General features: G+C 33.4%; 1 protein-coding gene across 1 annotated transcript in view; it reads left to right on the top strand.

Annotated features, from left to right (window-relative positions):
- The window catches only part of LOC118191865 (ectonucleoside triphosphate diphosphohydrolase 1-like), a gene marked incomplete at its 5' end in the record, with an annotated part of 143908 nt that overhangs the window by 84966 nt on the left and 46292 nt on the right, over nt 1–12650 (top strand). Inside the window, 3 exons of the mRNA XM_085808542.1 lie at nt 3646–3811; nt 4118–4318; nt 10042–10173. Coding sequence (XP_085664668.1) covers nt 3646–3811; nt 4118–4318; nt 10042–10173 — 499 coding nt within the window. The remainder of the gene's footprint in view (nt 1–3645; nt 3812–4117; nt 4319–10041; nt 10174–12650) is intronic.

Here is a 12650-nt window from a genome sequence, read left to right as displayed (position 1 = left end):
TATGTGGATACAATTAAGAAATTCTCTCCTACTGCTATGTGCCAAATGCAAAATGATAGTCAACAATCATTGTTAACAGAAACTATCTGGTTGTAACGAAAGTTACTGTTATTATTCATGTGAGAAGCTACTTTAGCATTTTCACTGCAAAATTTTAACTGTAATTCTGCATCAATCAGCATAGTTCTATCAGTATCTAGGATAATGTGGTTAAAGCATTCAGCTTTTCCATTGCTCTCTGGAGTGCAAGCTCTGGAGTTACATCAAGTTTAATTTCCTTTTTTTTTTCAAAAAATTTCTTTTATACTTTTAGCTAAGTATTAACTGTTATCATGGATATTCTTTTTAGAATTCCTGTTTTCTGTTCTTAAATTATAAGTTTTTTTTTAAAGAATCTGGTTACATGCCTTTTTTTTTTTTTTTTTTTCATGCCTTAGTCGTAATCACAAACATAAAGATATTGTAGTCATCTACTTATCATTTTTGGAAAATGATAATTTCAGTGTATTGACTATTGGTTGGTCCATTTAAATCAGTGTGCTGTAATTCGGATGTCTTCAGCTTATTTTAATTTTAGATTTCAATAAGATTTTTTTGTCATTTGTCCTAATATGCAGGCTTCACAATTGTTTTTAGCATTTTTTCTAAAATAATCACAGAATGAGTTTTTCTTCATTTCTATTGAATTCTGACAGCTTAATTGACCTATCTCCGATGTCTTAGTAAATCATTGACTTTTCTAATTTTAGCTTTTTTTGCTATGTTTCCTTCAAATTTAAACCACTTCTGGTAGTCATAATAAAATGTTACCACTTTTATTGATCACTTCAGCATTGGTTTTGGTAAATATTTTAAATTGCTATCTGCTATTTTTGGTACTGAGAGTACATACAGAATGGGCCCCACCACAAGCACAAGTAAAATGGAGGAGAACAAATTCTATAGATGAATGTAAAAATATATATATCAGTCAAGCAGCCTGAGTTAGAATTGACAGTACCAGTATGGTCCCTATCTTGCTTGATGTGGCCACCATATAAATGAAGATTCTAGTCCTTTGTGTAGGCATTACATTTATTTCCACCTAACTGGCAGCCTTGATGTACGAGGGCCATCCAGGAAGTAGATTACGTTTCCGTCTGTGTCCGCTAGGGGCGGGGCTAGCGTGGCCATCTTGGGGTCAGAGCGTTGCGCAGCTCAGTCTGCATCTAGCCGTGCTAGTGAGAGGTTCGTGCTGTGCTCCGTTCAGATACTGTGACGGTTTGAAATGTCTGCGTTAATTGAAAATCCCGCGAGCTGCGAGGTGCGCTCAGTAATAAGGTTTCTGACTGCAAAAAACTGTAAACCAATAGAAATCTATCGGCAGCTTCGTGAAGTGTATGGGGACAACATTATCACTCAAGGTGGAGTGCGTCAGTGGGTCATAAGATTTCAAAATGGCCGAACCAATGTTCACGACGAAGATCGAAGTGGGAGACCCAGCATAGTGACCGCCAAACTTCTCGAAAAAGTCGATGCTAAAGTCCGTGAAAATCGAAATTTCACAATAACGGAACTTTCTTTGAGTTTTCCACAAGTTTCGCGAAGTTTGTTGCACGAAATCATCAGCGAAAAGCTTGGTTACCACAAGTTTTGTGCAAGATGGATTCCAAAAATCTTGACAGAGGACCACAAAAATCAGCGAATGGCTGCAGCGTTGAACTTTTTGGACGCTTACCATAAGGATGGTGACTCTTTACTCGATCGCATCGTTACTGGTGACGAAACATGGGTGAAACATGTGAACTGTGATTCCTATTCCCAGCAATGAAGAAGTGGCTGGCTATGCAGCGTTTTGATGACGACGCACAGCTGCAAGAAGAGGTAACAAAGTGGTTGAAGGCGCAGGCGGCCAAATTTTTTGACGAAGGAATTTCCAAGCTCGTACATCGCTACGATAAATGCCTTAATTTGTATGGTGACTATGTAGAAAAGTAGTATTTGAGTGTGGCTTTCATCTGTATATAATAAAATTTGTTTCCTATACTTTGTTTATTTTTTTATTCCAAAATGTAATCTACTTTCTGGATAGCCCTCGTATTAATGGTGCAGTAACTAGTCACAATGGGATCCCAGGCCCATTAGACACACAGTCCTGAAGGACTCTCATTTAAATATTTTTATTTTTGAAAATGATGGCTTTTTACTTGTAATCATCTACGGGTTCATCCTGCTTCATTTTCAGTTGAACTAATTCAAATCGACATTTGACTTGTATAGCTTCTGCTGCTATTTCATTTTCTCCCATAGTTTTTTCGCTTTCCTTTCAGTGGCACATTATAATATTTATGGAGCTGTCATAGTTTCTAGGTATTGCAAGGAACGGTATGCCAGATCTCCCAATTTTTTATTTCACTTTGATAATTAGCATCTGTTTTATATGGTTTCAGAGGTTCATCTGCTTATATGATACTTCTGTCTCCTTTTTGTTTTACTTCATTGACTTTCAATTCTGTTCCACCATGTAAGGTAATTTTTCTATACAAGTCAAATTTATTGTATTAGATGACATAGTTATCTTTATTTATTTTTAATATTCACAAACTGTTATATAAATAAGATTTGCCTTTCAAAGGAATCAGCAATGTCCTCTATTCTAGATGATGCAGATCTATCTCTCAAAAATTCATTAGAGAAGACTGCTACAATCTTGTTACCAAATGTTGACTGTTTCTAAAATTTTATATTTCTGAGTAACTTCTTTTTCTAAAAGAAACATTAATAAATATTGCATAAAAACTATTTGATTCGTAAGCATTTTTCATAGCTAGAGTATCTTTTAAAACCAAAACATTCTCCATTGCTGGCAGATACATGAAACTTGGTCTTTTACTAACAAAGAAAATTAATGTTTGCAAACACTGAAAACTAACATTAGTGTTTTATATTTTATAAAAAGTACCAACACTAACTAGGATGGTATAGTAACATTGTTTAGCAGATACATGGACTCATCTACCACTTCACATCTGAGGGCATTGAAGCATAAGCATTGCAGTGTGAAAAAAAGGAATGCTTCCTTGATACATTTCAGGTTTCAGGTACTTTTGTCTTGAACTTAGATTTAAATTCAACTTCGATTCAATGTCATTTTCAGCTTTGTGGGAATAAGAAATGCACATTTCTATTATTATTCAAATGATATATTTCTACATATGTCACAGATTATTGTAGCTTCTTCAAGGAAAAATTGTTTGTAGCTTCCTTGAAGTGTATAGAATTTGTCTCTAAAACTAGCATGAATTGAAAGCTGAATTTTGCAGAATTTTAAATGGGATACTGGCTTTGCATAATTGATGTAATGGATATGCAGAAGAAATTTTATGTTTATGAAGGATCAAAAGTAGTATGGTCTTCTTGTGACTGTATTAAGTTACTGATGTTTAGTGTTTATTTAACTTTATTCTTAGTTAAATTGTTCTTTACAATTAAGGAATGAAATTATTAAAGATTGTAAGATTTGATTATGTGTTTATAGATTTTTTTATTATAATGTTATATATAGTTCGTTTTCCACAGTTTTACTATTTTTTGGGTAAAATATTTAGTTTTATGTTATTATAATGTAAAGTCTTTCTACATCTTTATAATAATATTTTGTTTTAGTATTACAAATACTAAAGATGCTAGTCTTATACTTATGGCTTTGAGATATGCTTTGCAAACCACCAAAGTTCAGGTGAAGTCTGTGGATATAATTCAAGGCGAAGATGAAGGTCTTTTTTCATGGATCACTACTAATTTTCTTTCCCAGACATTGAATCAATCAAAGGTGAGGTTTAGTTCCTGAGTTACATTTGTGTAAAGAAAAATAAATGAAAATTTAATGCTGTAACTTTTGCATTAAATGTATCTTTTAAATTTTACTATGAAACATATGTATTATTATTGTGAGATGTAGAGAAAAAGATCTGTACAAAACTAATATTTCAGTTTTATGTAAATGCAGATTCTTAAGGTAACCTAAAATTCTCTTAAGTTAAAAAGTTTTACTGAATTTTTCACATTAGTCATTTTGTTGGAGTTTATTTTTGCATGATGTATGTCAGTTGACTATATGCTAAGCACTATATTTTAGGTCGAACAAACATTTGGTGCTCTAGATTTAGGTGGTTCTTCAACTCAATATGCATTTGCTGCTGATCTGGAAACAGTCACAAATGCATCAAGTGTTAAAAATCTAACTCTATATGGGTACAAGTACTCTGTGATCTCTAAAAGTTTTCTGTGTTTTGGTCTTAATCAAGCACTGCATCGTAACCATGCATTAATATTCACGGTAAGTGGTTTTTCTCATTCCATCTGCTTTATTTGCCATGGAATAAGTACTACTAAATCAATACATATCCAAGATTTACCATAAACTATTAATTTTAGATAACATGCTTAAGATACTGCTTTTTCATATTGATTTTTATCAACATATAGCATTATGAATGTTCAGTGATAAAGAGTGAAATCTGCAAGACTAGCTAGAGCTTAGTTACTATGGTAACAGTGGTTTACTTCGTCAATAGTTAATTTAGCATGAAAGTGAATAAGCCATAAAGCACTGAACCCAACCCCTCAGTTGAACAAAAGATCTGCTGATATTTCTTCCTTTTCAGCATCTGTGACTCAAGGACTGCAGGGTATAAAATAGGAACTAGAACAGAATAGAACTTTTCCAGTTTCATGTTGAGTGAAAGATATCTGTGACATGTGTAGACCAGTAGCAATTTCATTTTGCAAAATTTGTTCATTATGCTGGATCACCTTAATTTTACGTAAATTTTTTATCATTATTCTATGAAAGAAAAGGCTTTTTTAAAATACCATATTTTAAACTATTTCAGTAATTTTTGTCACAACATAAAAATGATATAAATTGTAGAGACATTAGGATTTTTTGGAGGACGGAGAGATGAAAATTTAGCAAAACCTTTGGCGGGAATCGAACCGCGGACCTCTCAATTATGTGCTGAGCGTGCAGACCACCACACCACGAAGGCTCGCGAAGAAGGCTGGAGAAATACCATATATACCCCCCTTTAAAGGGCAACTGGAGTTTTTAGAGAACCCAATTACCAAATCCTAGGTCAGGACAATCATCATCCAACACCCTTTTTAGTTCGGGCGCCATGTAGAGACATTAGGATTTTTTAGAGGCCGGAGAAATGAAAAATTAGCAACACCTTTGTCGGGAATTGAACCTTAGACCTCTCAATTACGTGCTGAGTGTGCAGACCACTATACCATGAAGGCTCGCGAAGGCAGGAGAAATACCTTATAAAATGATTTTATACTTTATGTTATATGTGTGTATGTACCTAAATATAAAACAAAGAACTTTATATATTTTGCATTATTTTATTGTATTTATTGTGCATCACATTATTTTATTGTATAACACTGTATTTTTTCAAAGTGGATAAATGATCATCAAATCTTGCTTGTGTGTGGAGAAATCATGTATTGTACCCATATGCATAAATGTAGGAAAAAATAGTATTCTTGATGGCATCTTTTGCAGCTACATCAAGATACTAACAAAATTAGAAATCAATTACTAACATGCATTTTAATATAGAAACCAGGGCATGTATTATTTACTTGCAACATAGTAAGAAAAATTTTCTGTACATTATCCACTTTTTGCTTTGAATGAAAACTGCATTTTGTCTAATTGTTAAAATGAATGACTAGTTTGAAGATTTCACTTGGCACTGGAATGTGTAAAATCAAGTTGCATTTCTGCTGCCCGTTAAACAGTGTCTGTGACTCCTACTTCTACCATGGGCCACCAGTGCCTGAGCGGTTGAGGTTACTGAATACTCGTGCAGTAGAGCTCCAATTATCTGAATCAATTGGGACCAGACCCCATTTGGATAATCAAAAACGTGGATAATTGGATTTTTTCCGAAGAAAGGATCTACATACTCTTTAATTACTATATGTACTGTATAAGGAAAATGTTAGAAAAACTATTTTTAAAGAAAAAGCAGTTCTAATTAATTAAAATGGAAAGGCAACACTTTTATATACATGTTTTATAGCATACTGTACAGTACTTACAAGTGCTTAGTTGCTGAACATATCGGTCAACGTAAGCCGCTTGACTCTCTTCATTCGTTTTCAGGCAACCAAGTCATGCATCCGCTTGACAATGAGAAATTGCATGTGGTAACACTTGGGCAGACACACCATCTACTTCAATGCAGTTTTAAGGCTGGTAGACATTTCACTAGCTGTTGGTTCCATGTCTGCTTCAACTTTTACATTAAGGTCATCGTCATCCTCGACACTGTTCTCTCACACTTTCAATAAGTTCATCATCATTTAGAATTTGAAACCCAGGGTCTGACGAATCACACACCATGCATTTTGCTTTATCCTCAGCACTAACTTATGAACATTCAGGAATTTTCAAAAGAATGTTTCTTAATTCCTCAAGTGATATGTCATCCTCCTCATCTCCTGTGTCTTCCCTTTTTTTTTTTCTTGAGCTTCTTTTTCCCCTTTCCTTTTTCTTCTTCAGTTGATATGCCTTTGAACTTGTTTCACGCACATCTTAATATGACTTCCTTAACCAAGCTCCAAGCTTCTGCCACCATGTAAGCACAATCTTTCAAATGAATTTTTTGTAGTCAGCCAACACTCCTTCTTCGTCTTTGCTCTCTGCCAAAGGTTTCCGTCTGTAATGGTTTTTCATGGTTTCGATAACAAAATGATCCATTGGTTGCATTAAGCTTGTGATGTTTGGCGGTAAAAAGATTGTTGTAAACTGGCCATTCTCTCTTTCCAACAATTCTCCGGTGGGGTGAGTTGGTTATCAACAATCAAAAGCACTTTATTGCCTTCTTTTCCAAGAGATTTTTGGTAGTTTTTCATTTGATAGATGAAAATTTCATCATACTGCTCAGTAAACAATGCTGCAGTTATCCAAGCCTTAGATTGGTTTTTAAAAAAGAGAGGAAGCTTTTCCATATTTTTAAATGCTCTTAGACATTTTGACTTCCCTATCAACAGAAGTGTTATTTTATGGCTTTCTGAAGAATTCACACAGGTAAGCACCATAACACGGTCTTTTCTAGGTGGTTTTAGGCAGAGCATTCCAAACAAGGCCAGTTTCATCAGCCTTGTACAAAATCCCAGGATCGTAGGAGTCTGCTATAATTTTAAATTTTTCAATAAAATCTTTGGCAGCTTTGTTGTCTGCTGATAACTTCTCACCACTTAAATCTAATTAACAGACACTGTGCTTGCACTTAAAATTTCTTAGTCAGCCATTACTTGCTTTAAAGGATGAACAACCAAGATTCTGAGCTAAGATTTTGGCCTTTTTCACAAAGAATCTGACCCAAAATTGGATTTCCCATAGAAAGTTGGTGCAAAAACCACTTGAAAATGACATCTTCTAAATTTTTGTTTGTTGCTGCCTTTATTGATTTTCTTGAAGAACTTCTTTCTTTATTTTCAAGGAGTGAGACAAAGTTTAGAAGTGTAGGTTTGCTCCTTTTAATATTTTGGCCTTTTTCACAAAGAATCTGACCCAAAATTGGATTTCCCATAGAAAGTTGGTGCAAAAACCACTTGAAAATGACATCTTCTAAATTTTTGTTTGTTGCTGCCTTTATTGATTTTCTTGAAGAACTTCTTTCTTTATTTTCAAGGAGTGAGACAAAGTTTAGAAGTGTAGGTTTGCTCCTTTTAATATCTGAAATCGTTGATTGTCCAACACAGTACATCTCAGCCAACTGTTTATGCATAACTCCTTTACCTGATTGCTCTATAATTTTTAGTTTATCTGCTAACGATAACACAACACGTTTTTTTTAGAAGACATGGTGAACGGCGAAACACACTCACAAACAAAACCATGCACCATCGCGAAAGAGTACTGCCCCAGTACTGTTGTAGATCAAAGACACACTGACTGACTAGCAATCAAAACGAACAGTAAGAGGTGGGCTGGTCACCTGGCAACGGAGGACAGTACCGTAGCCAATAATATAACTGCATCATGAGACAGTGACTCGTCATCCCTATAATGTTAGCGCGCTGCACATGCACTAGCTTTGCAGAGGGAAGGACACTAGCGTGCATAGACAGAATCATTATTTTGTGTACGTTTCCTTCTAAATTTTTTTTCTTAAATTCTGAAAGTGATTCGGATAGTTGGAGTTTGAATAATTGGAGTTGTACTCATTCAAACTGGTTTAGGTTTGATCTCAGGCAAATGGGGGTGGCTGTGTGATTGCTATGATTTCTAACATAAAAACAAGCCAGTTTCCCTCAGAATATCCCCCATGAAGACATCTGTCATCTTCGGCAGATAGTCCTTGTAACTTTGCTGTATTCTAATAACATAACCTAATTCTAGCTCTCAGTTCCTCCCTAAATTTTAGTGGCTGAGCACTAAAGACACTGAACATTGGGAAGTTAACCTAGGTTCGAGTTCCAGTGAGCAGGCTGGCTGCAGGAACACTTTATGTTTTTTCCTATGTGTAATATAGATGAGAGCCAATTTCAATTAGAATGTCCTCAGTGAAGGCTCCGTCCCCATAGGCAGAGAGCCCTCACCTGCTTTGGAACTCCTTAATCCCTTCTTCCCTAATCAAACTAAACTCCCTAATTCAGGAAATTTGCTGTCAGGTGTGGCTGTAGTGGCTAGCACAGTTTGAATGACAAATGATAGTTAGAGATCAACAAATAGATATGTGGTAGACATATTCAATTACCCTATTTTCAAATTTCTTCCACGGTGTATTGCGAGGTGTAGAAGTAAAATCCAGTGGCACTCCAAACCATAACCTCAGGTAACAGGCTGGTATAGTGATACAATATCTTTATCCAATCATAAATGAAAATTTCAGTAAAGAACCAGTTGTATATCTCTCATTTCTGCTGAATGCTTACTTACTTTAACACTTTGCCTTGCTAGTGCTAACATGCTTCACTCATTTCTGTGTGTTATCCATTATCTAAAGGTTTACTGAGCTATATGAAATAGTGGGGTGCATATCACATCCATGATAACGTGAAGAATCTGTATGTATAGAAATTATTTGTCTTTTATTTGGCCATGTCTGTTAGTGTCATCTTTGTATCTACACAGAAAAGCATATATTGTTACTACCACACCATCTCCAATACATTTTAGCTATCATCCAATCATCAAGGTATTCTAGATTATATGATGTGTATAGTATATACATATGTAAAGTCTGGTCCATCAGCTGTTTTCAGATCAAACATTCACCCCTTCCCCCACAAAAAAATTTTTGATCTTGAAATCCCTGCTTTATATCATTGTTTTTCATATTGGAGAAGAAATAATCTTATATTTTTCCTGAATGTTTTATAATTTGGAGTTTTGCTGTATGGGGACCATATGAAAAATAATATTTTCTAATTTAGGAATTGATCCACCTCTTTTCGCCATAGTTGAAACAGTTCTTAGAAAACTGCCTTATTTTGAGAAATTACATTTCTAATTTGTTCTTCATGTCTGAGATCAATATTTAAGGAAATGAAGCTTGTAACCATCTTTTTTAAATATGCTGTGCATGTATGGAAGTGCTTCTTTAATTCCAAAATGTGCGATATTCATTAGCAATTTCTGTCCTGTGATTAACACTTAAATTCCTTAATGTTATGTTGTGAAGTACTGTAAGGTGTTTACTGTTGTTTCTGTAATCAGCTGACATAAGTAAGAAGATTTGAACTGTACCTCTTAGTTACCTTAAAATATCCTTCAACATTTCAGGTTAAAAGAATAAGTGGTAACATGAGAATATATTAGTCATGCAATAAATCTGGTTAAAAATTTGCCAGTTGAACTTAAAATTAAACATTCTATATTATCAAATTTAGATTTTTCGGAGCTAACAGGGTGCTGGTGTTTCTTTGATGAATGAATGATTCCTGCCAAAAGGAAATTTTCTATTTAAATTCTCAAATGCTATCAATGTTATGAGCAAAAATATTTTATTAGCTAATATGTATACATTCATATTTTAGGCAGAAAAAAATACTACAGTTAGTGACCCATGTTCTCCAAAGAATTACACGGAAACAGTTGGAGCAAAGTTTTACTTAGAAAATCCATGCGTGCAAAATAAAAAATTTTCAAAATGGCTGCAGTTTAATTTAGTAAGTAAATTAATTTTAAAAATGCATGTGCATAAGAATTTAAATATTTTTTAGAATGAGCTTTATTTTGTGAAGAATGTTTTAATGTTATGTTCCACTAAAAAGTAACAGTGCAAAATGTATATAATGTAATAAAAGATGGAAAATACAGGTTATAACTATATTTTGAAAATATTTTATTTAGTTTATCATCCACAGTCATGTTTGGCATAACAAAAAATGTTCTGTAATCATCAATTTCTGTATTATCTTTTATATTGTTGCTTAGATCAATGTGTCTTCATTTCAGCCTGATTCAAATAAATAACTATATTTCTTCTGTTGTAAGGAACATTTATGACATTTTCTTTGCTTTACCATCATAATGAGCTAGCACTGAACATGTGTGCAGCAGAGCATTTTTCTCACATAAATTATTATTATGTGGAACAAAAAGAAAGTATGTGTTCTTTTGAAGACTTTTTTTCATCTATGGAATTTTCATGCACGATTTCACATACTTCCTTTGTATTTTGATTTGAAGCTATTCACCCTTCATTACAATTTGAACTGTTTGTATGTACTAACTCATGATGTGATTTAAACCCACATTTTAAACAGTCTTTTATTCACGCATGATTTCCAAAAGTGATATTTTTTAAAACAAACTATCTTTTTTCATTAGGTAATTTATACATTTTTCTTTAATACTTTTATCACAAAAAAATTAATTTTGGGACTTTTGGCAGAAGATGCATGTGTGATTATCAACAGTGTAAACTGCAGCTGTAAGTTCATTTGTATGTAATTTTTTATAATCAGCATGTTCAAAAGATGGAGGCAGGGTATTTTTCTCTTTTTTTCTTGTGTCAGTAAACGTGATAGTTCATGACATTCAGTTTCACATTTAATGAAGTCCAACAAATACATTAATTTCTTCTTTTGGTTTTTTCCTTTGATTAAATTCCAGAACAAACACTTCGGAATAGATTTTAACAATAGAAGTGTTAATGGCTGACCAAATGAACCTTTCATAAGACCTTGCACCTTTCAATTCCAAACTGCAACTTCAATCTCATCATATAACCTACGTAAAGCTTTAGTGTTATTTGAACTCTTAACTGGTTCTAAATTTAACTGCTTGTTCATGAATTGACTAATTATTATTTCTTTTTTCCCCAAATCTTTCCGTCAGAATTTTTATACTCTCATCATAATTCTTTTTGTTTAATTCCAATGAACATACTACATTACTCATGGTATGAGAAGGTTGTCAGATATGTGAATTTTTCTATCTTACTAAGACTTTCATTTTTGTCTATAGTGCTTTTGTAACTGCTCCAAAACTCCATGAATTTTTTAGGATTACTAGAATATTTTTCTGACACTAGTTTTGGAAATTTTACAGTGCTGTGTACATTTTGCTGTTTAACCATGTTTTGCTCAGAACCTTGTTTTATCTTCTTTTAACACTCAACTCATTTAATAGCTCAAGAATATTTTCCTACTATACCTCAGAATTAATTAAATCCACTTCTAAAAAATATCTCAATTACGGAATGAATTGCATCGTCTAATTCCTTTAAACTACTTTGCTTTCTAATCACAGGGCATGCAGTTGGCATAATTCATCTTTATTTTTCTTTGCTGAACTGTCCTTTATCTTTTTTTTAACAGGTTCGAAACTATTGTTCTCTGTGTGGATCTCTTCCATTTTAATATATCTAATTCTGCTATTATTTCGCAGTAATACGTAAATGTACTTATATTTCAAATTGTCAAAATTCAAATCGGATACATTAAAAATTTAATATTAATCATGTTCTAACCATATTCTTAGGGCATAGTCTGTACACATCCATTCGCATGAAACAATTTTACTTTTTTTTCAAATGAGAACAGTTCCCTTGAGATGCTCCATATCAAGACAGCATTGAAACAAGGTGGAACATTGAGTAAAATACAGCATCAAATGGTTTTTTATCTCTAACATTTGTTATATCATTTTATGTACATATTTACATTTATCCTATTATTAGGTGGCCAACCTTCATGGAAATTACATTGCATAATGAACTGATATGCAGTTCGTTCTCATTTCTACATTACATAACGGTCGCCTGCCAGTACATTCTCTGAATGAAAACTATTCTTGTTTACATTCATTCCACTGCAAAGCAGTACCATCCGTTTTCTCTATTTTCAACACATATAAAAGTTAAATGTAGTAGCACAGATTGTAACGGATATTAAGATAATTTCTAAAAATGAAGCAAAATTTACTAAGAAAAAGTAAATTTTTTTGTTTAGAAATTTTTAAACATTTGAAAATTTTGCAATAAATGGTATAAATAAGAAGGCTGATGGCAAACTATTTAAACATCAGAATGTAATAAAAATTGTAAAGTATGCATACTCTTTTACACAAAGTGTAGGCCCAACAACTGAATTGAAGTCTACTCTGTTTGTAATAGCTTTTATTATTTTTGCAAGTAACT

The sequence above is a fragment of the Stegodyphus dumicola genome, chromosome X1, assembly GCF_044657685.1.
Source record: "Stegodyphus dumicola isolate Sdum_Otavi_A_Nest chromosome X1, ASM4465768v1".
In the NCBI taxonomy this organism is placed as follows: domain Eukaryota; kingdom Metazoa; phylum Arthropoda; class Arachnida; order Araneae; family Eresidae; genus Stegodyphus; species Stegodyphus dumicola.
Note: the sequence above shows the minus strand (reverse complement) of the source record. Positions and strands in the feature narration are given on the sequence as shown.